The 27,875-nt window shown below is 36.1% G+C and overlaps 3 protein-coding genes across 5 annotated transcripts in view; 1 reads left to right on the forward strand and 2 right to left on the reverse strand.

Moving 5' to 3' along the window:
- Nucleotides 1-2,386, reverse strand: part of LOC125653239 (SRSF protein kinase 3-like) — a 41,942-nt gene extending 39,556 nt beyond the window's left edge. The window contains exons 1-2 of one of the 2 annotated variants that reach the window (XM_048882603.2): nucleotides 2,077-2,386; nucleotides 1,921-1,987 (exon numbers count right to left, since the gene is read on the reverse strand). In XM_048882603.2, the coding sequence (XP_048738560.2) occupies nucleotides 1,921-1,987; nucleotides 2,077-2,101 (92 nt within the window). In that variant the 5' untranslated portion in view covers nucleotides 2,102-2,386. The remainder of the gene's footprint in view (nucleotides 1-1,920; nucleotides 1,988-2,076) is intronic. The other variant, XM_048882604.2, reaches the window with a different exon arrangement.
- A 9,034-nt stretch (nucleotides 2,387-11,420) lies between these two features.
- Nucleotides 11,421-27,589, forward strand: LOC125667656 (uncharacterized). The gene is made up of 4 exons (XM_048901244.2): nucleotides 11,421-12,348; nucleotides 12,501-12,718; nucleotides 12,814-12,897; nucleotides 27,048-27,589. The coding sequence occupies exons 1-4, from the start codon at nucleotides 11,421-11,423 to the stop codon at nucleotides 27,360-27,362; spliced, it is 1,545 nt and encodes a 514-aa protein (XP_048757201.2). The 3' UTR covers nucleotides 27,363-27,589.
- LOC125667657 (uncharacterized) lies at nucleotides 16,598-19,437 on the reverse strand. 2 transcript variants are annotated; one of them, XM_048882623.2, is made up of 3 exons: nucleotides 19,349-19,437; nucleotides 18,383-18,469; nucleotides 16,598-18,242 (listed from the first exon to the last, which is right to left on the reverse strand). In XM_048882623.2, exons 2-3 carry the CDS (start codon nucleotides 18,460-18,462, stop codon nucleotides 17,123-17,125), a joined length of 1,200 nt encoding a protein of 399 aa, XP_048738580.2. In that variant the 5' UTR covers nucleotides 18,463-18,469; nucleotides 19,349-19,437; the 3' UTR covers nucleotides 16,598-17,122. The 2 variants fall into 2 exon arrangements, with proteins under 2 accessions (XP_048738580.2, XP_048757202.2); XM_048901245.2 differs by having other exon boundaries at nucleotides 18,383-18,517.
- Nucleotides 27,590-27,875: the final 286 nt, after the last annotated feature.

The raw sequence follows: 27,875 nt of genomic DNA on the forward strand, positions 1-27,875 counted from the left end.
TTTACGTCATACTGTCATTTAATTGTATTTTATTGTTGCATTCCTCATCTCTACTCTTGTAAAGTGCCTTTGGGTAATTTGTTTTATATAAGGCGCTATATATAAATTTTATTTATTATTATTATTTTGCCATTTGGTAACCATGTCCCAAAATCTACTTTTAACCCTGAAGTCCCTTATATCTGTGGATTTAAGTGGTGAGAAGTAAAATTTATTTCCCTTCAATGTGTCATTCATCTATTCATGGTCACTCAAGTTGCATTGTTTGATAGGGCACTTTGTACATTTTGTTGGCTTAACCAATGCATGCCTAAATGGAATTGGCACTCATCTGGAAATTCTAATTTACAAACTACCTCTCTTACTAATTTCACTGATAAGACTGAGTATTCTTTTCATAACTACAACCTAACCTATAAATTACACAGTTTAACTTTAAATAATAAAAACATATAGAAGGATTTCCCCCTCTGTATTGCCATGGAATTGAGAATAAATCAGATTGTTCATTGTATTTTTTGTAAGTGGGGGATTTTAACCCCCCAAAAAATTACAAATTTGCTCACACATAGCTGCAATAATGTAGCCCTCTCTGATTTTTTTTTTTTTTTTTTTTTTTTTTTTTTTTTTTAGGGAGAGGGCTACAACTCCTTAGGATCTCCGTAATGGTGCAAATGCGGGAGTGATTCACTCCCGCAACATTTGCGCTCATTCTAAACATTTCCTGACTTTCTTTACGTAAATAAAATGATATTCTATGTTTCTTAGTCATTATATAAATTTACAACCTGCAACTTTAGATTTGTGAGGCTCTGTTCTACCGTTTTCAACAATTTCGATAAATTCCAATTTCTCGATTCATATTTGTGCGCCATGTTTGATGTACTGAAGTTTCAACTTCCGGTTGTCAAATCATTTGCATATGCCATATAAGGTAGTATTTACATCAATGGAAAAGTATGGAGGCGAAAGCTATTTCGTCGGTATTGAAAAGGTTTGAATTTAATATCAAGTTTAAAACCGAACAGCAGAGTGTAAATTCTTTCTGCAACAATATGATTTTCCTTTCTTTGTCGAAGTGGCTCGAGTAACTACATTTTCGCGCTGATTGTCAATGATTAGGCTTTTCATTAGATCCACCTACGAGATCTCGCGATAACAAGCATGGCGGAGCAGACGAAGAATTTTGCATGCTGTACATTATATTTAATGAAAAACACCTTTATTAGACATGCCCGAGCACAAAGTTGGGACTCCTTTTGGTGTAAACAACATTTGGGAGTAATACACAGAGTTTATTATCGGTTATTCATAAAATTATTTTGCACCATTACGGAGATCCTATGGAATTGTAGCCCTATCCCGAAAACGTCAGAATTAAAAAAAAAATTGGATAGGGCTACATTATTGCAGCTAGCTCACACAGGTCTATGATGATAATGATATTTGTTATTTCAGTGACAGTCCTGACAAACTTATATCTTAAAAAATTATTACCATGTAGAAAACCATTCTTTCATTCATGATTGTATCCTTCGATTCTTCAACAAATTAATTCTTTGATTTGAGTTTAGGTCACTTGAAACACAACAGGCTTTGGACTGCACGTGTCCAAGAGCTACATTGATATATATTAATAATGGGGTGGTTTTCTTGTAAAACAGATCAATGCGTAACAACTCGCAAACACAACATTTACTCAATATTAAACTGAAAGAGCTAAACTGCATAATAAACTCAACCGAAATTAATCAATGTTGATGATTCATACAAGCAGTTACTGCGACTACTTTGCTGTCATACGACATAGTGCTACACAAATTACTCTGTCCTCGTTATTTCTGATTCAGTAACTAAACTACACAACAATAAGCTTTGTCAATTAAATAAAACCTCAGACATCAAACGAAATCTACTCACTGTCTTCTTCGATCCTCTGGCTCCTTGAATTTTTGTTTGGCCTTAGAGCGTTTTTTACGCGCGAGAGCTGAAAGTACATTGGAAAATTTAATGACAAAATCGTGACTAAGAATAAACTCAACTTAGATTCTTTGTGTATTCTACAATATGCCATACCCTTTCTTGGAATCTTAGAACTCATCTTTTTTTCCTTACAAATTCATGTTCATTCCATCATTCATTCCAGAACGCATGCGTGTTTTGTTGCTAAGGTGCATTCTGGGACGAATTAACTTCCGTTACATTTCGAATTTTCTCTGTTTTTAAAATAATAACTTATTTTGTACTCAAGTTGATTTTGTAGAACTTTGATATTAGAAGGTATAATAATGATTGAACACCGTGTTAAAAAAAACACGATATCAAATTGCCCTGTACTCAACGTAAGAAGTTTGGGCAAGCGGTAAACATAGTGCCGCCAAAAGCCGAAACCAAAAGTCCCGGTTTTCATTTTGAGTATAAAACAACATATATATCTTCTTGTTTGAATACAGAAGTCAGTTACTTTCGACTACATAAAAATTATGTAAACATTATGTAATGATGTTCAATGGGCCTTTGCCAATTATTGTAATTGTGTTTGTGTCAATAAATATTTGTATTTTTTTTTTTAAATGTTTTACACATAAATGCTAAGAACCAAGTTTGGCCCCGCCCCGGGGTCCGAATCTCTACTCCGGGGATTATGATATTTACAATTTTAGTAGAAGCCTTCCTGCTCTACATCACTATGTATTTAGTGTTTCTTATACATGTGCGGTTGTAGAGAAGATTTTTGAAAATTGGTCAATTTTAGGCAGATTTTACCCCACCCCTCAGACCCCAGGGGTGCAGGAGTCCTCATATTTACAATTTATACCCCCCCCCCCCTTCCCTTGTGCCACTGATGATCATAACAAATTTGAAAAGAATTGGAATGATAGTTATCAAGAAGTTAAAAATGTTCAATTGTTATCACGCACGACAGACGACGATGGGCGCAGACCAATTGCAATACATTGTAGATCACTCTTTGATTTACATGTACCGGCATGGTCTTGAATTTTATCGTCTGTCGCACATATTTTTTCCTGGCTATAGGGATAGGATCTACACCCACCTTTCAAAAGTTTTATTTCCGCTGATATTCGACTTATTTTTCATATTCAAAGTGCATCCATACGAAAAATGGGAGGTGGGAGTGCCTAATAAAAATTCCACAATCAGAGGTGCAGATCAAGGGCTGCAATCTTAATCAAAGATCTGATTGTATCACACACAATTTGATATTTCAGTCAACAAAAAAGATAGAAAAGATAGTACAAGAAAGTAAGTAATGTAATAAGTAAGACTCTATCTATTACCAATATTGGACCCAAAAGGCATACAAAGTCACATTTAAAAAGGGTGAAAATCCTAAATGATATTCAAACAAATAATATTAAACCTTGTCAGTCGATGTGTCTTATATATTAAACCTTGTCATTGGATGTGTCTTATAACTATTAACCCTTGTCAGTCGATGTGTCTTATAACTATTAACCCTTGTCAGTGCGTGTGTCTTATAATTATTAAACATTGTCAGTGGCTGTGTCTTATAAGTATTAAACCTTGTCAGCGGATGTGTCTTATAACTGTTAAACCTTGTCATTGGATGTGTCTTATAACTATTAATCCTTGTCAGTGGGTGTGTCTTATAACTATCAAACCTTGTCATTGGATGTGTCTTATTAAACCTTATCATTGGATGTGTCTTATAACTATTAAACCTTGTCAGCGGATGTGTCTTATAACTGTTAAACCTTGTCATTGGATGTGTCTTATAACTATTAAACCTTGTCAGTGGGTGTGTCTTATAACTATTAAACCTTGTCAGTGGGTGTGTCGTATAACTATCAAACCTTGTCATTGGATGTGTCTTATTAAACCTTATCATTGGATGTGTCTTATAACTATTAAACCTTGTCATTACATGTGTCTTATAACTATCAAACCTTGTCAGTGTGTGTGTCTTATAACTATTAAACCTTGTCAGTGGGTGTGTCTTATAACTATCAAACCTTGTCAGTGGATTTGTCTTATAACTGTTAAACCTTGTCAGTGGGTGTGTCTTATAACTCTCAAACCTTGTCAGTGGATGTGTTTTATAACTATTAAACCTTGTCAGTGGGTGTGTGTCTTATAACTATTAAACCTTGTCATTGGATGTGTTTTATACATGTAACTATTAAACCTTGTCAGTCGATGTGTCTTATAACTATTAAACCTTGTCAGTCAATGTGTCTTATAACTATTAAACCTTGTCAGTGGGTGTGTCTTATAACTATTAAACCTTGTCATTGGATGTGTCTTATAACTATTAAACCTTGCCAGTGGATGTGTCTTATAACTATTAAACCTTGTTAGTGGATGTGTCTTATAACTGTTAAACCTTGTCATTTGATGTGTCTTATAACTATTAAACCTTGCCAGTGGATGTGTTTTATAACTATTAAACCTTGTCAGTGGGTGTGTCTTATAACTATTAAACCTTGTCAGTGGGTGTGTCTTATAACTACCAAACCTTGTCATTGGATGTGTCTTATTAAACCTTATCAGTGGATGTGTCTTATAACTATTAAACCTTGTCAGTGGATGTGTCTTATAACTATTAAACATTGTCAGTCGATGTGTCTTATAACTATTACACCTTGTCAGTGGGTGTGTCTTATAACTACCAAACCTTGTCATTGGATGTGTCTTATTAAACCTTATCATTGGAGGTGTCTTATAACTATTAAACCTTTTCAGTGGATGTGTCTTATAACTATTAAACATTGTCAGTCGATGTGTCTTATAACTATTACACCTTGTCAGTGGATGTGTCTTATATATCAAACCTTATCAGTGGATTGATTGATTGATTGTATCTTGCTTAAGGTCTCACTCGAGAATATTTCACTCATATGGAGACGTCACCAAGACCGGTGAAGGGCTTCAGATTTAGGCCTATGCTCGGCGCTTACGGCCATTAAACAGTGAGGGTTCGTTAGCGTGCCACACCTACTGTGACACGGGTCATCCGTTTTTAATGTCATTTCTGAGGACCCGTGACATTCACACTTGATGCCGAGTGTTTGGCGATGGAACTGTCACTACCTGTTTTAACGACTTAGGTCTGTCGCGGCCGGGATTCGAACCCCGGCCTTCCGCATGCGGGGCGAACGCTCTAACCTCTCGGCCACCAGTGGATGCGTCTTAAAACTATTAAACCTTGTCGGTGGGTGTTCTTATAACTATAAAACCTTGTAAGTGGTTGTGTCTTATAACTATTACACCTTGTCAGTGGATGCGTCTTATAACTATAAAACCTTGTAAGTGGTTGTGTCTTATAACTATTACACCTTGTCAGTGGATGCGTCTTATAACTATACAACCTTGTAAGTGGTTGTGTCTTATAACTATTACACCTTGTCAGTGGGTGTGTCTTATAACTGTTAACTTGTCAGTGGATGCGTCTTATAACTATTAAACCTTGTCGGTGGATGTGTCTTATAACTATTAAACCTTGTCAGTCGATGTGTCTTATACATGTAACTATTAAACCTTGTCAGTGGGTGTGACTTATAACTATTAAACCTTGTCAGTGGGTGTGTCTTATAACTATTAAACCTTGTCAGTGGGTGTGTCTTATAACTATTAAACCTTGTCAGTAGGTGTGTCTTTGAGGGAGGTGTGTAGCAGTCTGACTAAAGCCAGCCCTTACTAGGCCTAATTCACTTCGTTGTACAACGAAGTGAATTAGTAGGGATTGGCTTTAGTCAGACTCGGTGTAGCGAAATGAACATAAAATAAGAATACGACAAAACACATTAAACCTATGTTAGCCTTATGCAGGTAATTGTAGCAGCCAGCCTCAAGGCGGTCCCCAGACCACCTGCCTCATAAAATTGCGCCCCCGTAACCGCAATTCCCGGATCCGCCCCTGATTATAATATAGAAATAAATCTTCTCCAGAACCAAAAGGATTCAACATGTAGAGAAAATATGCACACAGCTTTATGTTGTCGTGATTTAGGATGGGATCGCAGGGAGGTTCAACATGTTACACAGAAATATAAGAGAAAATTTCTTAAAAGTCACAAGAGTACAGTATATCAAATTACCACCAGTTATGTCGAACTTTCTTATATATGCAGTATATTCAGTTTTATTCACCCGTTATAACATCAGATGCGGTTCAAAATATTACCCAAGAATAGTAAAAAGTAGTTTATTTTTATCTCATTCTCTTAAACCCGCACATCTCAGTACCGGGATGTCTGACTGATACACAAGCATATTCTAATGTAGGGTACATATCTCAGTACCGGGGACTGATACACAAGTATATTCTCATGTAGGGTACTCTCAAATGTGTATCAATGGTACAGGACAGGACCGACCATAAGGTGTTCAACATTTACATGTAACATAGGGATTATAGGGGACATTCCTCGAAATCCTTCTCAAGAACAGCATAGGGATATATGTGAATTTTAAAAGGTGTAAGCGTCCTTGTGTGATGTAGATCCAAGTTTGCTCGCATCCTGCTTTGTGTGACAAGGATGGGGCCATAGTTTTACTTTAATTTTGTATGGGGGAAATACTCTCTCTCTGGTGAACAATGTAGCCTATGGGCCTATGATTTTCCATTGAAGAGTTTATACAGTATTCGTACAAGCTTTTGTCAGTTCTTTGACCAGTGCACATTGTTCTGATAAAAGAGTTACATCTATATGGTGCTGTCCAGGACTAAAAACTCGGGATGCGGAAACATAATTACGACACAATTCAAGTTGGTTAAAGACGGTCATCTTAACGACACTCGCTACATGTACATACAAACTTTTTTTCAAAAATGATGAAAATGAAAACTAAATTCATGTTTTTATGAATAAATACAGTTTACCATATAAGATGTAATTCATTCTTATGATTTGTCAAATCTAAAATATTGGTTGAAGTTTGTATAGAGTTACATATGTATATGGGGGGGGGGGGGGGGGGGGGGGGTGGGGGGGGGTATATTTCAACTTTTGAACAACATAGAAGATATATAATTCCCTTATTATTTTCAAGGAATTTTATATTTGTACTTACTACTGTATAACCAAACTAACTCTAGGTATATAAACCCATGCATCCATGCATTTCCCCCCATGTGTATCAAGTGTGTTTAAGCATGGTAAACTCTTAAAAATGTCTTAAAATTAATTGAACAATATGCGGTGTAGGCGTATACTGTACATATTAACTCCCTTGATGCTCCAATCATTATTGGACACGGGCATATCGGGGGGGGGGGGGGGGGGGGGGGTTATGACATGATAGAATTTTGTTTTCAGTAAAAGTGATGTCATTTTATCAATATAAACTACCGACTCGTCAATACCCGGGTATGGTCCGTAATAAATGATTTGACCATTACAATGAACATCTAGGTTAGATCTCAAATGACGTTGTCGAACTTTTTTTTCAATTAATTTTTTTCATATATCGATATATAAAGGACTTTGTTTCAAGTATGTAAATGTGCTCATCGCTGTCACTGATTATGTGTTGAAAAATATGCAAGATCTTCAATTAGTAAATTCAATGAAATAAGTATGTTTTCCTATATCAATTTTAATTGTTTAATTACACGAACTCATTCACTAATAGAACACCCTCGAAATCGGGCAACACGAGTCACTAAATAAACAAGACAAAACAATGAACCCAGCAGAGTTTGACAAAACCGATCAAGGTTTTGGGTAACTTTCCTTGAGAACTAATCAGAGAATCTCTTTGAAGCGTGACACTTTTGAAAAGACCAAAGTAACTCGTGAGTGCCACACGTCCTTTATAATAGATATATAGACCTTGCTCATGCGCGGTCAGCGATTCCTAAATTAAAAAGTAATCACAAGCTATTATGTCTGCGGATTGAAGTAGTTACGATTTCTTCAGAGAAACTTACAACTGTGGACAGATAATCTCAGGTGGGTGGACTTTCATGAATTGGTTTGTGAGGGATCTGCTTCTCTTTAGATATAAGGTTTCTAATTTTATTAAAATATTTTACGATTATAGATTGATTTCGTACAACCTCCTATTTATGTGAATAATAAGGCTTCTTATTTCATATATACTTTTTATGATAAATACAATTTATTATTTCTGTGTGCCCTGTCAAACAGAATGAGATCACAGTATCGAGAAGACTATGCTTTAATAAATTACAATTCTTTCTATATAATCAGTTACTGTGAATCCACATGCAATGCACTAACTATTCGATGATTTATTCAGTATCCACCAGCTGGTCACGGGATAAGCTCTCTACTATAATATTTGTTGTAATCTTGTAAAATAACTTAAAGCTACACTGTCATCTAATCACACAGACATATTGTGTACAGTTTACTCATTGAAAAGTTCCAATATTAAAGAATATTTGGACATTAGAGAGAAATTTATTTGATATTTATGGGGCGTAGCTATTCAACGTGCACGCAAAATGAAGGCAGGAGGTTTGGGGGCCGCCTTGAGATGAATTTTCAACATTTCTGGAAGTTTGATTAAAATCTCCTAGACCGGAGGTATCCGAGTTGTCTCCATTCTTATCGTGAATTCAAGTGTATTGAATAGCAATGTAAGCAAAATACAGTGAGGGATTCAGGTTGTTACGAAAGAGGGGGCAAAGAATGCTCTAATGTTGTAATATAAAGGGGGGAAAAGGACAAAAATAGTTTAGTCTTAGATAATTGAATACAATCTTTCTAAATTCATAATACAATGCTAATACATAATATATTTATCAGGGGCTATGGTTCTCTTTAAGGACACTTGCTACGAAAAAAAAAATTGGATGTGTAGGTTGATATGCACGAAAATCCAACAACACCCTACTGTCAGATCTAAAAACTTACAAGGCCAGAAAAGAAATGATAAAAGCACTGAAACGGTGACGACACTGTTGGTTATTTAAAACTCTCTTGATAAAACCGCGGGTTGCGTCGAAAATTTGAGGTACACAAACAACAGTTGCTGCAAAAATAAAATGATGAAATAAAATAAAGAAAACAGACAATTCACTGCTGTTCGTGTCGTTAGTCATTAAGTGCTTTTTATATCCTTATTTATTTGACCTCGCATCTATTATTAGATCCGACACTTTGGATGTTGAGTGTTGTTGGTTCTTACACACACACACACAAGAACATGTGTATTTTCAAAGATGTTGAAAAATTGTGATATATTGCTTCTCTTTATATAAATCTATACAAAGTTTTCACTCTGAATTGGACATAATTTAGAAATTGTAGTCAAAAGTTAAATCCCACGCGGTGAAATATATTTATTTTACTATATACACGTATATGTAGTATCCGTCTTCATGAATTTGGCTTCCTTGAAGGTGATATGTCTTGGAAGCGAGTTGTTCTGGCTCAATGATTACGTACATGTAGTTTAAGACACATGTGCCACAGTGGTGGATCCAGGATTTCCGAGGGGGAAGTGAAAGTCAAGTATTAGTCAAGATACTCAGCCATTTTGAGTGCGAAATCTGGAGTTGTACTCACATAATTATTTATAAATTTGTGGCAAAAAAGAAAGGGGGGGGGGTCCTTAAAATCCGCCACTGCCGACCCGATAATCCATGTGTATTGGTTCTCTTTCTTGTACGCCATCTACATGTAGCGTCGATTCTGTTGATGATTGCGTTCGTTTTACAACGGAGTCTGTTGATTTTAAAATTCAATGTATTGATTCTATTTTAAATTTGTGTTATATATTTCAGAATGTTTATGTAAATTATTTGTTCGTTTTGTATTAACATCCACCGCCCATAATTGTGTAAATTTAAGAATGCGATACATGTAAGTAAAGCCCTGTATATAAACATACACAAATATTACATGAGCTCTATAGAGCTCTTAAACCGACTATCATGTACATGAAAGGTGAAGATAACGTACAGTGATCAATCTCATAAATCCCACAAGCAATGCAAAATATATAGTTGAGCAAACACGGACCCCTAATATATGTTCTACTGTGATCCATATATTGATTGTGCATTAGAAAAGAAATATTCTATTTATTTTTTTTTTCTTTCTTCTTTACTTTTCTCTGAAAATGTTGAGACTAATTGATTCCTTCATTCGCACGGGACATGTATGGGATTGGGATGCTAACGCTGGTTAGGGTTATGGTGATTATTACAGCTTCAGAAACGACTTAAAGCGTGGTAGATTTGGCTTGTACACGTTATTCCGGGAAAAAAAATCAATTTCACTTTGTACAGATTTTTTGTTACAGATTCAATGAAGTATAATGTATGAATATTGGGTAATCAATCGATTGAATCAATTAGTAAAAGACCAACGGATGAAATGAATAGCATTAAAATCTTATCGAAATCCGAGTTGTAGTTTTATGCAGTCTTGTCAACAAACACAATTTATAACCTCCATGGTAATAAAAGCCACATTGGTTTCTGAACTCAAGAATTCTCATTGACCATCATGATTGCCTAGGAACCATGATGTTAAGGGTCGTTTCCAAAAATCATTATGAAAGACTAATTACCAAACTGAATTCGAAATTCATCAACAATAAGTTACGATCAAAGTCTATCACTTCAGTTCTGTATTTATAACATATAAATGAAAACAGCTGCTTTCAGTGTTATAACTAGCATTAATCTAGTGCTTACACGTACAATGTATACGATATTTCAGAATAATTACTTCCCTTTAGCCATACTTAAATTCTCAGATTAAAATAATATATACACTTTGAAATTAAAACTTCATTGATAGATTATATAATCAAATACTAAACTTTTGTTCTCAACCATGTAATAAATGAGGACAATAACAGGGTGTAATAAGTCAAGGCAATAACAGAGTGTAATAAGTCAGGGCAATGACAGGGTGTAATAAGTCAAGGCAATAACAGAGTGTAATAAGTCAGGGCAATAACAGGGTGTAATAAGTCAGGACAATAACAGAGTGTAATAAGTCAGGGCAATAACAGGGTGTAATAAGTAAAGGCAATAACAGGGTGTAATAAGTCAAGGCAATAACAGGGTGTAATAACAGGGTGTAATAAGTCAAGGCAATAACAGGGTGTAATAAGTCAGGGCAATAACAGGGTGTAATAAGTCAGGACAATAACAGGGTGTAATAAGTCAGGGTAATAACAGGGTGTAATAACAGGGTGTAATAAGTCAGGGTAATAACAGGATATAATACGTTAGGGCAATAACAGGGTGGAAGCCACATTGATGTTAAAATATCTTGAAATGTGATCTCATATGTAACTGCATGTAATTCTACACCGAAGCCGCTTAAAACGTTAAACATTTGTTTTCACTTTCAGATTACAGGATACAGCACGTCGTTTAGAAGTGAAATTTGATTGTTATTAAGGTGGTGCTCTTCATGTTCATTAAAGCAAGGACTGGGGAGAAAATGTTACCCACGCACAACGAGGTCCCATCAGACAATTCAAAAACGCATGCAAATGTGGCAGCGTCACTGAATCTTGCTCACATCGATAGTTTTCGTCACCCACTGTCTACGATCAATAGAACTCCGCCTATCGAGGTACCGGAAACGGAAATAAACAACAACCAAGGTAGTGTGATTCCACAGAAGAACTCGGATGAAAATAGTTTTCTGCGCATGGGGCATCATGAAAATGGATTCAGTGCGCAAAACTCTTTTAAATACGCACCATTACATGGTCATGGATATAATCCAAACAGGGCGGAAGAAACTCTTCACAAAACACAGGTCAACTCCCTAAAAGACTCATTCGAACACGTGCCAAACATGTTTTCTCACACATTTACTGGCTGCAGCAGGACATTTGCTCCACCATTTTACAGGTTTACTGGTACAACAACAGAATCTGACAGAGTCGATTTGAATTTTGAAAGACTTCAGCCGGCGATTGAGGTGGAACAACCTTGCAAAAAGAGGCGTCTCTCTGGAACGCAAAATCAAAGGCCTGAAATAAGTCAGAATCAAACGGCTCCCGTATTGAAAACTTTTCATAATGACCAGACCAACTCTTCTCTCGTCCCTTACTCGAACTCTGAAAGTAATGTATCCAATTTAGAACCCCGACATAAAACACCAGAAAACGCCTGTCACAGACAGGCTTATTATAGCCCACCACATTATTTACCTCTCTACCACCCGCCAATGTTACATGGATTGCCCGTTCCGGAATCGCAGCAAGCACCCCATGCTCCTGACAGCAATACGACCTCTCTCACTCCTAGTCGACAGACTCCAATCATGTCAACACTTCAAACACAAAACGAAAAGACAAAGAAAGTCTGTCAAAGACGATTGTCGTCACCAGCGGATTCTGAAAAGTCATGTGAAGAAGGTAATGTAATCACATTTTCGGAAATCCCATTGAAAATAAATTTGAAATTTTGAGACTGGTATTTGAACATTTAATCATGTCATTAACTACGGATGTTCTCAGAATACATGTAAACAGCCGCATAATGTAAGTTTTATCTGATTTCCATTAAGACACAGAGGTCGATGTCATCAACGACGCTACAGACACGAGCATCACGGGCGACACGTCCAGAGACAGTGACATTTCTATGAATTCTGGGAAATCTTCCCTGTCGACTCCCTCTTCTGTCAGTAGCGTGGATTCACCGCCGACGATCAGTCCAGAGGATCTTTGTCGCAAAAAGACAAGGACCAATTACACACCTCGTCAAGTACAAGCGTTAGAAAAGGTACATGTATTACATACCGTATTTTATCAATCAATAAGATAAATTTAAGAATTAACAGTACAAACATCCTAAGAACCATTCATTTATTGTAATAGGTATTCCACGATAATCCGTATCCCGATGCAGAGAAAATGGAACATCTCTCAGAAGAACTTGATATTCCGGAAAATAAGCTAAAAGTAAGACTGATTTCTTATGAACCATATATTTGCATGCACACATAGGATTACTTAATTGCTCCAAGAGTTACGATTTAAATTAAACATATTTTACTGTATATGTAATTTACAAAAGGTTCGAATACCAGTTCTTACAACTTACGAGGTTCTACCCTTATATAATCTAATACATTACAATCGTCATGAAACACGATAAACAGAACATCAAAAAATCATATATAAATATACCATATGATTCCGGTATATTACATGAACAATCATGAATTTATAAGAATTTCTGAACAGAAAAGAAAATTTTGCTATTACATGTTAGTTTCATACTCTAAATTTCAATTACCCCATAGTAAAATTCCTGTATCAATTATAGATACATAATGTAATTTGTGTGTTGTATATGAAATAGTTCGTCGAACAAAGCATTTTTTGCACTTGAAAGTCATGTGCAAGCAAATAAAAAGTATGCCGTGCATCTTCTGCCTTTCTTCAGACCCAGTTAGGAGAATCAATATCATTTCTTGTGTGGAAGTCTTTAAAATGCAGCAAACAATTTTGCCTTGCTTTTGTGTGAATATACAGTGTAGACGTTCATGGCAAACTGACAACTCAATTTTATGATAAACGGTGTCACTTCAGCTTCTCCATCGTCAACTTCCCATTTATGTAGCAATATTCCATTATCACCTGTATATGGTGTTTATGTCTCTCAACTGATTCAATACCCGAGAGCATGTTCTACGTTTGAATTGTTTAAATCAAGACAAACTACAGGAGTTTCAACAGTGTCAGTCTCATATGAAGTCAGCATTTCGCAAATTACAGCTTGTCGTTAGGTTGAATGTTGTATGATGTTAGGTCGATCTTGACTGCGAATTTCTCCGTTTGCCTGATCAAGATAGAGGCCTCACGGCGGGTGTGATAAGTCAACAGGGGATGCTTACTCCTACTAGGCACATTATCTCATCTCTGGTGTGTCCAAGAGTCTGTGTTTTCACTACTATAATTTTCTATTCGTAATGGGATTTATGAGGATGATCACTGTTCGTTATCGTTACTTTTCCTAATTATGTGTCCCCAGAAGGGGTACATGTTGTTTTAGTGTGAATTGTACTCTTCCGCTTCTCATACAATGTTTGCCTTCTGACATAGGCCTCTGATATTTGGTATGCGGGTATACCATGACAATACAGTGTCTCGTGTACCATTTCTGATGACCTTTAACTTTGACCTTTTATGTAAAGGTCCTATATATGATAGAAATTTTTGGACATTCTTTTTTGTCCAGCCCATACCTTTTTGTCTTTGACACAGTCCTCTGATATTTGGTATGTGGGTATACCAGGACAAGACAGTGTGTCACGTGCTATTTGGGATGACCTTGGACCTTTTATGTTAAGGTCGAATAGAATTTTTTGGGCATTTTTGTTGTCCGGACCATAACTTTTTTTTTGGACATAGGACTTTGATATTAGGTATGTGATAAACCACGATAAGATAATGTGTCACATGCCATTTTTGATGACCTTGGACCTTTTATGCAAAGGTCAAATAATAGAATTTTTGGGCTAGGCCTTTAATATTTGGTATGTTGGTATACCATGATAAGATAGTGTGTCACGTGTCATTTTGATGACCTTTGACATTGAGTGTTGTCCGAACCAAAACTTTTTGTCTTTTGACATAGGTCTTTGACATTTGGTATGTTGGTAAGTTTAATTTACAATCATATGTTTACAACAATGTTCCTTGGTTAAAGCACATTTATGTGACTGTTATGTACCATAACTCTTAACTTTCAACTTTAAACATGATACCTAAAACTATTTTTGTTAAAAACTATGGTAAATGGAAGGGGAGACATCAGTTTTAGTGAGCTAAAACAATTCTTCCTAGTTTGATACTCTTTTACTAAGATCCATATGGTTTGGAACTATTGTAGTACTATCATTATTAGAAACGCTTCATTTGCATGCAGATGTTGCTTTATTTACATCAGTTGCTAACGTTGATTCGTTTATTGTTTGGGATTTAACGCTGTTTTGGTGACATTTCAGCCATTTTATGGCGGTGAACTATAATATGCAATATGTTTGGTATTGAAGAGTTTTTGGAGTTTCTCCTGATGGTTCCCAGTAAGCTAATTCTTTTTTCGAGCATCAGAGAAATGATCTTCTGCGTGCCAAGGGGCGTGTGATCCTCGAAACGAGGGACATAAAAATAAAAATATTTAAACAGGTAAAGAATATAACATTTCGTGTATAATTGTAACAATTATTCATATTTTTCTGTAAAAATTGCATTTCTGTAAAAGTCTGATAATGATATGATTGTCAATATTTTGATTGCGTATTATGAAAAACTCTATTTGTATGAGCGAATAATTACTACATTCTAAAACGATGTGGTGTATAGTTAAAGGACAGTCACAAGATATGCATTCAGGCTGAAGTTTTCTGTCAAGTAAGAATGTGTCTATTGTGAATGACCGATACGTATTGAAATAATCACTTCCTGACGTCTCAATACAAAGCTGAACAATTTGTTTACTTATTTCGAATAGTATAAAGTTTACTTGTGTCACAGAAATCCCAATATATTTGCCAAAGGAAGTTTATGAAACATTTTAGATCAGTGTAAGGAAGTTTAAAATGCACTATATCATATTGAAGTGCAGTTTTTGCCGCTTTGTCTGCTTTGGTGTTACCATGGATACCAATATGATTTGGAATCCAGCAGAAGTCAACTATTTTACCTTGTTTAGTTATAGAAGATAGTGCTAAAATACATGGATGATCAATATTCATGTTGCTTTTTGACTGCAAGCAAGAATATAATGAATTATTTGTCATTAGAAATTTTGATTTACCCAAAGGCAAGTTGGATAGCCTTTGCTTCGGCGGTATAAATGGTTGCTTCGGGGGTATAGATGGTGTTGCTTCGGTGGTATGAATGGTTGCTTCACCGGTATAAATGGTTGCTTCGGCGGTATAAATGGTTGCTTCGCCGGTATAAATGATTGCTCCCGGAAGTCATGTAGAGAAAACGTCGATTTTAATTACTGAAGCAGCAGTGACTATATTTTAGTGAAATGTGAAGATAACGAACAATGATCAATCTCATAACTTCTATTAGGAATACAAATTAAAGAGTTGGACGAACACGGACCCTTGGATATACAAAAGGTGGGATTCGGTGCTTAGGAGTAATGCCCTACTCTTAATTATGTATTCTAAGAGTTAGATTGACCACTGTTCGTTATTTTCACCTTTTCATTAGCTACGTACATGTACATATATATTAATATATCTTTATCGGTGATTACTTAATTCCACACCTTTATATGTTGATATTTTTACCGGGACTTTTTCCAATAATTTTCTTTATCGCATTCCAAACTTTATTTAAGGAATATGCAGCATTAAATTCGAAAATAATATTTTTACATATTTTAGTTTACTTTTATTTATGGTTCTACGAGCCTTTGCTCGATATAAAATTGTTCAAATATAAAGCAAAGGTGATCTATTGAATGGTCTTCCGCATTTTGACGAGCTTTAATTGCTTCATGACATTCGTCTATTTACTATGGTTCTTTAACAGTAGAATTTGTCGAGGTTTTAGGTATACATTTACAGGTATTTGCTATGTGTATTAAGATTGCGGTGATTTTTTGAATGGGGTCTTGGTGATTTTGAAACTGAGATATCTTGCAAACAAAGTTTTATCTATTTAATAATAAGGAAATGATTGCTTCCACACAAATCATCATGCACAAGCTGGTCTAAATAGAAATGTAGAGAGAGGTCCGCTATATATATAAAATACGAACCATTGCTTGGATGTAGATAAGTGCTTGAACCGTCGCTTAGAATACAGAGATTGTGATGAGATATTGAACTTTTTTGTTACCTTCATCTCTCATTATAGCGGGTTATGGGAATTATATCCCAGGTCTCCGTTTATGTTGCGCTGACCCTCAATGTCTCCAAACATGCCGTTACTGTTGCGTCCCGTCCAGAATTGTTCACTGATTGTGAAACTTCACCAGCTGTTGGTGAAGTACCGCAAATGTATATCTATGTTTGTCGCTTACGGCATATCATAGTATATACTCAAGACGATCTAATGGGTTCTGTAGAGCATATCACTTTGGAATATTTTGAACACCAAAAAATAAACATTTATATACATAGCACATTTACCACGATCATATCACTGGCATCCACTACTAAAATTCATCAACTGAAATATCCCAATGCAAAAAAGAATCTAAAGAAATACTGCACTTACTGTATCGCCCCGCATTTTCACCTAGCCCTTTTGTATCATGTGCTTTCTTGTCCGACTGTGGTATAGTAGGTAACATATCGTTAACAGTATAATTCCCACCGTCCATGTACATTTCATCTTCGTCGTATAACATTTCATCAATATCATCAAAATCATCTGAAGAGGAATTTTCGCTTTCATTTGCTCCATCCGTATCTTGCGAGCTTAAACTATTGCATGTTTTACGAGAACTATTGCTGCCTGTAGAGTCTTGCCCAACAGACTCTCCGTTAGATTCGTCTTTAGCAAGTTCTATGACTGGATCGGGATCGGTTTTCTCCTGGTTTTGTCCTTTTGGCTCTAAGTTGCTGTTTAGCATGGATTCTTGGGTTTCATTCATATACTTGTCCAATGTTCTTTCTTTGCGATGATAGTCATTCAGATTTGATGAAATCTGACTTTGTATTCTAGCTGGATTCGTATTTGATGAAATCTGACTTAGTGTTCTAGCTGGACTTGACAGTTCTGACGGGAGGTTGTTTAAAGTGTTGTTAACGGGTTCTAATATTGGTTCCTCTTTGTCACATTTGATATCTTTCTTTCTTTCATTTGTTATCGTAGCTTTTGAGTTATTTCGTTGATTTGTTAAATATTTTATTATCGTTTCAGCTGGAGATAATTGGCACTCGTCGGTCTTACGGACACCAAAATAATCTGGGTACCGGTACTCACCGTCAACTTCAAGTTCCGCATCATCTACCTCGTCATCTTGAAATATGTTTCTTATTTCTTCCTCTTCATCTTTTATATTTTCTTGTTGTTTGCACCATATACCATCAAGTGGTTTCTTATAGTGTTTAGAGGTTTTTTCCATAAGCTGTGAGATTGGTTGGATTCTTTCGCAGCTCTGATTCTCCGTGATTTTCCTCGACTTTGCTGAATATCCATTGTCAAATTCATCTTTGTCGCCCATGTCTTCTTTTTGTTGTTGTTGTTTTTGCCGTGGAAATAAATTTGAGGTAGCAAATTTCAGCAGAAAGAAAAAAGGATCACTATCCCCAAAACTCCGATCTAGTATCCTGTTAAATACAAAACTATTTTGAATTCAACTCATGTATTGTTAAACGTTACAATGAAGCACATATAAAATCACGTCTGTGTGCTTCTTGTAAATAGTTTAGAATGCTGATTATCTTGTACATGATTTATTTAATCTTACCCTGGGTATGGTGTTTGATACGGTGGAAATGGCGACGACTGACCAGTGTCCTCATCTCTTTCCCCGCTATATCCGCTCATACTGAACCTGTGTCAGCAGGCAAATTCAACCATATAACTCATTACTTTATTGATACTGAAAACACGAATAAAACAATCATGATACACAAGTGTCTTTTAGTTTGAATGAATCAATCCTGAAGATGAAATGGAAACGACTTACGAATCTGTTGAATACAAAATCCAAAAATAATAATTGAAGAAAAAATACAAATATATTATAATATACGTTGACTCATTACGGATTAATTAAGGAGGTATGCTACACCAGAGAAATTTGATGTAGCTGAAAAGTGGAGGATATGTACAACAATATTTTGAAGTTGAAAATTTTCAAATTTATTTTGTCAAAAATACAGTTTTAGCAGGTGATCTGAAATTTTTTTTAAAACCCCTGCTGGGCTCGAACATGCGACCTACAGTTCAGCAGTCGCTATTCTAACCTACTGAGCTACTCGGCTAGGTATTTAAATGGAAAAAGAGAAGTGAATAATTGCTGATATCGATTTTTTCATCCATGTTTTTAAAGGAAGTTAGCCATTATGACGATGTAGAGAACTACCTTAAACTGATTGACAATTCAAAAAAAAAAAAATAATAATAATAAATCCACACAAAAAACAAAATTATGGTAGATCTCCTATAGTCAAAAATTGAAAATCAATATACATTGTAATTCTATTCTAAGGGTTTGTATAGATCTAATAACTATTGTACATATAGCATATGGTAAAAAACGTTTAGATTTCAACATCGGGATCAGAGTGCATCAAATTCGTATACGTTTCAATTTTATGTCATCTTCAGGTCCGATTCATTTCTGAAACATTTTGGACACTTTTTATCCCGATTGTATTTACAAATAAATATAGTATTTTCGTCACTGTTATCAACACTATTGATTTACCTCTATGGCTGTTCTTTATGCTATTCTTTGAAAACGACCAAACCGAAACAAGAACTTGCTGACGAAATGGCCGACTCAGAAATCTAAATGGAAAACACCGGTTTCCAATAATAGACTGGCGTGTTATATTTATATATAAGGCCAACGTTTTTGATATTTCGTTACCCAAGATAAATAACTGCCGAAGTTTAGCATTACTGGCATTTATATGAGTCGTTCTTTAATTAATAAACCATTTTCCTATTCGGAATGATGAACAGTACAATATTTTCATAGGTGCATTCATATTAAACAACAACCCTTTTACATTTGGCATTACTTAACTCACTGTCTTTTTCTGACATGATTGCAGCGCCTTTAATAGCTAGATGTCATCAGTTCATTTGCCTTTGGTTGATAATTCGAGTGTTTAGCTTTGCCTAAATGTCATATGACAGTTAATTGTTACAGGAGTTTTTATATTTTCTTTTGAGAAGTCAAACCGTATAACAGTTCTTTTCCTCCCTTGACCTATTTTTACTTATTACATGCTGTGCATTTATGTCCTTTTTCTTGTAGTATTTGTTTAGATTTTCGTCAGCCACAAGGCACATTACAGTTTCAAGTTGAAAATCCTGTGCACACAGGAACATGTGTAAACAAACGGAACTACAGTGATCTCGGAATAAATTTCCTTTTTTAAGTCGTAACTTGCAAATATTAGAAGTTATGATGAAAATGACTAATATTTGTTATAATATATGTATCACATTTAAAACACACACCCCTCAAGAAAACAACCTCCAAAAAAGAAAAAGAAAAAAAAAATTGGAAAAATAATGGACTTGAACTCGGAATGATGTATAGTTTAAGTGTAAGATTACCGAGTACCTAAACCACTAGGCCACCCAGGAATGTAAGTTTAAAGGTTTAATGTTTGACAGGCTGCTAAATCTCAAGGTAAATTTTGAGAACGATGTTTTTCATATTTTATCCATTTTCAACAAGAGGGCCACCTTAAACCAAATTTCCTCAAACGGACTTATATACAGTCATAATCAAGTAAAACAATTTCAGTGTTTTATTTCTGGTTTATGGTGGCCTTTCGCAACAGTTTGCAATTTTTTAAGTCCATTACGTTACATCTACTAAATACTCTATATAATCACGGTGATGTTTATGCTTATCAAATAAACATATTTTTAACATATCGATATCTTTATTAAATAATTTGGGTAAACACAAGTATAAACTGACATTGTATAGCAGAATATTTGTAAAAAATGATATTAAAGAAAAAGGTATTTATGTAGGCGAAATTGCATACCAAGTGCGCTATACCCCTTTACAAGTCTTAAAATAGAACAGAAATTCCTGACTCGAGTTGACGGCCGTCAAATACAACTATGTTCCACAAATGTAGTTTGGAAACATATTGTTTTTACTGTTTCTTCGTTTTCTTTCACAGCACACGTGGGCAATAATAGTTAGTATGTAAAGAACGGCCTAACAATTAGTATGAAACACCTCAGACAGCATCCGACCTAATTACAGGTTGTATTTTTTGTTAATTAAGTCGTTATAACGACTATAGAATTTGCGGAATGCTGACTTTAAACGAGACTGTTGAAACCCCTGTAACATCAACGTAATACTTTTGATTTCCATTAGTGGAACTCTTCAAATTAAAGGCGCGTAAAGTCGTGCTACCGGGACAACGTAAACAAATATGGCATTGAATACGAATTATAATCAACTGCAAAACACAACACTGATCAAAATTCTAAAGTTAAAAAAAAATTAATTATTTTAACAAGAAAAAAGACAAACTTATTAAACTATGTGAGGGAGCATAGGTACTGAATTTGCTAAATTTGACCGATATAAAGCATCAACTGCAAGAAGAACTGTAAAGGTTTTACCTATGCACATCCAACATAAAGAAATCTTCTTGCAAATAATGGGGGTTCATATGCTTTTAAAATTATTCTGTCAGACTATGAAGATATTTTATCATACAATTAGTGCAGGTTCATATGGCATGAACTTTGTAAGTATAAATTGGTACAGTATAAGTTTTACATGTAACCCCCCCCCCCCTTCCTTTTCTAATATTAGAAAATAAATTACCCATCTGTCAAACTGCAATTTTGTTTTAATTTTGAGATGTTTATAACACTAATTAACACAACTGCTATGTTTCTGAACTTCATCTAAGCTATTTCAAAAATTACATATGTCGATGGAAATCGGATATAAAACATCGATTTTTGAAACAGATGTGATGGCGTTCAAAAACACATTAGTCTTATATATTAGTGTTAGATTTTTTAAAATGCAACTTGACTAATGGCTATTTTACCATGGCACCATGTTTATATATATATATATATATATATATATATATATATATATATATATTAAAAAAGGGGGGGGGGGGGTACCAACGTTTTGCTTATGTCCCGGTAATCTCGCACTTGCTCGCGAGACTTGTTTTATTGACGCGCAAGAGTCATCAAAGCGCGATAACTCTGATGGGCTGGTAATAGGAAGTATTGTCAGTAGGCTGCCTCGAGTAAAAACTGATCAAATGTAGAACATGCTCTTGCGTATCGAATTAGTTGAGAGACATAAACATCACAGGCAGGTACTAATGGAATACTCTTATGGAGAGTTGACGATGGAGAAGCTGAAATCATCTCGTTTGTCATAAAATAGATGGAAATATCCAAAGTGAAACAGATGTGGAAGACTCCGCGGTGTCTTTGATGTCGAGTTTATTGGGGCATATCGAACATATGAATGGGAATGAGATAAAACGTAAATAAATATAACATCATATGTAACAAGCATTCTGAGAGTATTGCATGGCAATACATCGTCAACTACCGGTCGCAAAAATTACTGGCCCGTAACAATATTCGAAGTTCATTATGTAGGTTATGGTAAACAGGAAAATTGGGTAATCAGGATAGGAATGGTTGGAAATCAACTACTATTCAGGTACAAAAACTAGACCAGGGAAAAAAGACAAATTTACAGTAAGGTTAAAGTCTTTAACCAAGTCAATGAACGGTGAAATGTAGGTGATCATGAATAATTTAGTGTACATTATTGTATTACTTTGCTAGAATTTTTAATGAGTGTAGTACTCTTATCTACATAAATAAGAAACTTGGATATAAACTTTAAGCTGGTGTGGATGTGACAATACTAGTTCTCATCAACTTTGTAGAAGGAGACTAAAAATGTACCAATTATTAAATGAATATCTGCAAGCACAAAAAAAAGTCAGAAAAGCTGATAATTCAGTATTTTTCGAAGTCCGGAATCTGAAAATTCACGCTAAGTCCAAGGGCCATAACTTAAGGGAAAATCAACAAACCAAAACCAAATTCAACCTTAATATGTAACCTGTTATGGCAAAGCAATGTACCAAATATCAAATGAATATCTGCAAACACAAAGAAAAAAGTGCATAAAACTGATAATTCATGCGATATTTCTAAGTCCAAGGGCCATACCTTTGTGAAAAATCAACGGACCAAAACTAGATTCAAACTTGATCTGTAACTTGTCATGGCAAAGCAATGTACCAAATATCAAATGAATATCTGCAAAAACAGAAAAAGTGTGGAAAACTGATTTGCAGGACTGACGGACAGACAGACGGGCGAAGCGCAAAGCTCAAGTCTCCTTCGTCGGTAGAGAAATAATAAAAGTAAACACCATTATTCACTGGTATTAAACTGATGATAGTAACGATCGTTACTATCATCCCAAGATGGCGGGAGGAAATTCCGGAAAGACCACATTTACTTATTATATCTATTTGTATTGTTTATTTGCGAATGATATGTAGGTAAGAAATATCATACACTAGCAACAATTACGATCAGGTGTTATTTTATCTTTTATACGGCTCATATGAACAGAAAATTCGTCGTTGAAAAAACAGCGGGGATGATAGTAACGAAAGTTTTACGTTACTATCATCATTCATTTCCGTTACTATCATCCTAGCTGTTTTTTTAACGACGAATTTTCTGTTCATATGAGCCGGTCTTTTCGGAATTTCCTTCCGCCATCTTGGGATGATAGTAACGATCGTTACTATCAACAGTTTAATACCAGTGATTATTGGTGCAGTTGGATAAATGTGCCGATTTCTTTAGATGTAATGATTATGTGACTAGAGAAAAGTTCTCTAGTAGTGACTAGAGCTGAGTTCTCTAGGTGTAGTGACTAGTGCTGAGGTCTATAGATGTAGTGACTAGTGAATAATTCTCTAGATGTAGTGACTAGTGCTGAGGTCTCTAGGTGTAGTGACTAGTGCTGAGGTCTCTAGGTGTAGTGACTAGAGCCGAGTTCTCTAGGTGTAATGACAAGTGCTGAGGTCTCTAGGTGTAGTGCCTAGTGCTGAGGTCTATAGGTGTAGTGAATAGTACTGAGTTCTCTAGGTGTAGTGAATAGTACTGAGTTCTCTAGGTGTAGTGACTAGTGCTGAGTTCTCTAGGTGTAGTGACTAGTGCTGAGGTCTCTAGGTGTAGTGACTAGTGCTGAGGTCTATAGGTGTAGTGAATAGTACTGAGTTCTCTAGGTGCAGTGAATAGTACTGAGTTCTCTAGGTGTAGTGACTAGTGCTGAGTTCTCTAGGTGTAGTGACTAGTGCTGAGGTCTCTAGGTGTAGTGACTAGTGCTGAGGTCTATAGGTGTAGTGAATAGTACTGAGTTCTCTAGGTGTAGTGAATAGTACTGAGTTCTCTAGGTGCAGTGACTAGTGCCTAATTCTCTAGGTGTAGTGAATAGTACTGAGTTCTCTAGGTGTAGTGACTAGTGCCTAATTCTCTAGGTGTAGTGAATAGTACTGAGTTCTCTAGGTGTAGTGACTAGTGCTGAGTTCTCTAGGTGTAGTGAATAGTACTGAGTTCTCTAGGTGTAGTGACTAGTGCTGAGTTCTCTAGGTGTAGTGACTAGTGCTGAAGTCTCTAGGTGTAGTGACTAGTGCTGAGGTCTCTAGGTGTAGTGACTAGTGCTGAGTTCTCTAGGTGTAGTGACTAGTGCTGAGGTCTCTAGGTGTAGTGACTAGTACTGAGTTCTCTAGGTGTAGTGACTAGTGCTGAGTTCTCTAGGTGTAGTGACTAGTGCTGAGTTCTCTAGGTGTAGTGAGTAGTACTGAGTTCTCTAGGTGTAGTGACTAGTGCCGAGTTCTCTAGGTGTAGTGACTAGTGCTGAGGTATCTAGGTGTAGTGACTAGTGCCGAGTTCTCTAGGTGTAGTGAATAGTACTGAGTTCTCTAGGTGTAGTGACTAGTGCCTAATTCTCTAGGTGTAGTGAATAGTACTGAGTTCTCTAGGTGTAGTGACTAGTGCTGAGTTCTCTAGGTGTAGTGACTAGTGCTGAGGTCTCTAGGTGTATTGACTAGTGCTGAGTTCTCTAGGTGTAGTGAATAGTACTGAGTTCTCTAGGTGTAGTGACTAGTGTCGATTTCTCTAGGTGTAGTGACTAGTGCTGAGGTATTTAGGTGTAGTGACTAGTGCTGAGTTCTCTAGGTGTAGTGAATAGTACTGAGTTCTCTAGGTGCAGTGACTAGTGCCTAATTCTCTAGGTGTAGTGAATAGTACTGAGTTCTCTAAGTGTAGTGACTAGTGTTGAGTTCTCTAGGTGTAGTGACTAGTGCTGAGTTCTCTAGGTGTAGTGACTAGTGCTGAGTTCTCTAGGTGTAGTGACTAGTGCTGAGGTCTCTAGGTGTAGTAGTGAATAGTACTGAGTTCTCTAGGTGTAGTGACTAGTGCCTAATTCTCTAGGTGTAGTGACTAGTGCTGAGTTCTCTAGGTGTAGTGACTAGTGCTGAGGTCTCTAGGTGTAATGACTAGTGCTGAGGTTTCTAGGTGTAGTGACTAGTGTTGAGGTCTCTAGGTGTAGTGACTAGTGCTGAGGTCTCTAGGTGTAATGACTAGTGCTGAGTTCTCTAGGTGTAGTGACTAGTGTTGATGTCTCTAGGTGTAGTGACTAGTGCTGAAGTCTCTAGGTGTAATGACTAGTGCTGAGGTCTATAGGTGTAGTGAATAGTACTGAGTTCTCTAGGTGTAGTGACTAGTGCCGAGTTCTGTAGGTGTAGTGACTAGTGCTGAGGTCTCTAGGTGTAGTGACTAGTGCTGAGGTCTATAGGTGTAGTGAATAGTGTTGAGGTGTCTAGGTGTAGTGACTAGTGTTGAGGTCTCTAGGTGTAGTGACTAGTGCTGAGGTTTATAGGTGTAGTGAATAGTACTGAGTTCTCTAGGTGTAGTGACTAGTGCCGAGTTCTGTAGGTGTAGTGACTAGTGCTGAGGTCTCTAGGTGTAATGACTAGTGCTGAGGTCTACAGGTGTAGTGAATAGTGTTGAGGTCTCTAGGTGTAGTGACTAGTGTTGAGGTGTCTAGGTGTAGTGACTAGTGCTGAGGTCTATCGGTGTAGTGACTAGTGCCTAATTCTCTAGGTGTAATGACTAGTGAATAATTCTCTAGATGTAGTAACTAGTGCTGAGTTCTCTAGGTGTAGTGACTAGTTTCGAGTTCTCTATAGGTGTTGTGACTAGTGCCTAATTCTCTAGATGTAGTGACTAGTGCCTAATACGCAACTTCCGAGATATCAGCTCTTCTGTGATGGAGGTACGTTCAGTGTTCTGTTGAACGCTTGGGTGGGTACAGTGTACATATATCATATGCTAGCTATATAATGGATAAAAGTAATGGAAGTGTAAATTTTGTTTATACCAGCCGTTGGTATACATTAAACTGACCATACCAAGAATAACATTTGTTTGAATTAGGCCATTAAATTAAATGTGAAATTATTTTTTATTTCCTCATCTGCACGAGTGATATTTTAATCAAAGAAAGATGGTGAATAGCGATTTTTGTTCGAGCCATTTTATTATCAAATACTAATAAACTTACTAATATTGTGTGTCCCTGCAGTTTGGGTGGTTGTATGGTGTCTGATAATCGGCCTTTAAGCAATAAATGAAGGCAGCGATAAGCATTTGTACCCACCGCGTGTGGACGATAGTATGTTTTGCGTCTCACTGTGCGTAAGAATTCCACAAAGGGAAAGAACTATTGGGCAACTCGGAGATTGCGTATTCTCTAGGTGTAGTGACTAGTGCTGAGTTCTATAGGTGTAGTGAATAGTGCTTTGTTCTCTAGATTTCTAGGGTAAACGATACAATATGGTTACTTAGTGTCCTTTAGTTTGAATCATGTAACACCACATTTACAACACAGTTACAGCACACTTATTTACAATTGCCAGGTTTTCACGTAGTTAGATGTCTACGGACCTAGACTAATAAGGTGAGAGAGTGAGTTGTCATCAAATGAACATAAACACAAAGCAAAGTTAACTCACAATGAGCATCATTTTATCTCACAGTAGTTACTTTTTATCTCCTCCTGTAAGTCCTAAACCTTTTACAATATTAAACACACACTTGTTTAGGGGAAGAATTACTTATTAATTGCGGGGACTTTTGAAGACGATCCTCCAAACAAGGGCAGCAACTCTCCCTCTTATATCTTTCCTGGTTGTTGATATCGATATTGTACACTTTTGCGCTATGGCTGTACATAATATATAACCATATTCTCTGTGTTGCATTTTGCAATGGCGGAATTATTGATATTGTTCGAATATTCAAATCATTGATGTTATTTATAGTTGAATGGCTCTTATTCACAGGTTTGGTTTCAAAACAAACGAGCGCGCTGGCGAAGGAGAATGAACGATAATTCTCCTCAGGTTCCCCGTTATATGGGACTATCTCCAGTGATGCCACAGTACGGATTCATGGGTCAAATGATGCCTCCGCCAATATCCCCAGCGCAGGTAGTCCCAGCTCCCTATGTTCGCACTGGTCCCACTTCGTCACCAACGAATACGTCACAGGCCAAGCTACCGACGCATATGACGCCACCACACCAGTCACGTGGTCATTTCCCTTCATATGTTCCAGTGTATCCATATGGAATGTTCTCGCCATATTATTACAGCTAACGGTAAATTTCAGAGACTCGTGTGAAACCAAGACGATTTTACATATTTAATGATTTTGTCAATAAAACTCAAGTAAACTACACACCCATCTTCTATTCATTCTTTTTATGTACATTTGTAAATATAATGCAATGATATTGCTTTGTACATTTTATTGTATATTTTTATTTGTGTATATTTTCACTGGAGATGTTCTAAATGGACATACTGTATATTTTACATTGTACGAATGAATTGTAAATTATTATATATAGTATCATGTATATTGCAATTAAAACTCTTTATGTACTTACAAATGAAGCTTCACATTGTAACATATTTTCAGCTCTATATCTTCCCCAGAATGAAACCTGGACAAAATATTTATATTCCTGTAATATTAGTTTTATATATCTACCTAGAAAAATAGAAATTCTTAGGACTGTGTATTGCCACTTAACTGTATCAAAATTTCCCATTTTTGATAGAGAATAGGGAATTATCAAGTCTGCATTTTAAGAATGGTGATGAATT

Source organism: Ostrea edulis, chromosome 7 (assembly GCF_947568905.1).
Source record: "Ostrea edulis chromosome 7, xbOstEdul1.1, whole genome shotgun sequence".
Lineage (NCBI taxonomy): Eukaryota > Metazoa > Mollusca > Bivalvia > Ostreida > Ostreidae > Ostrea > Ostrea edulis.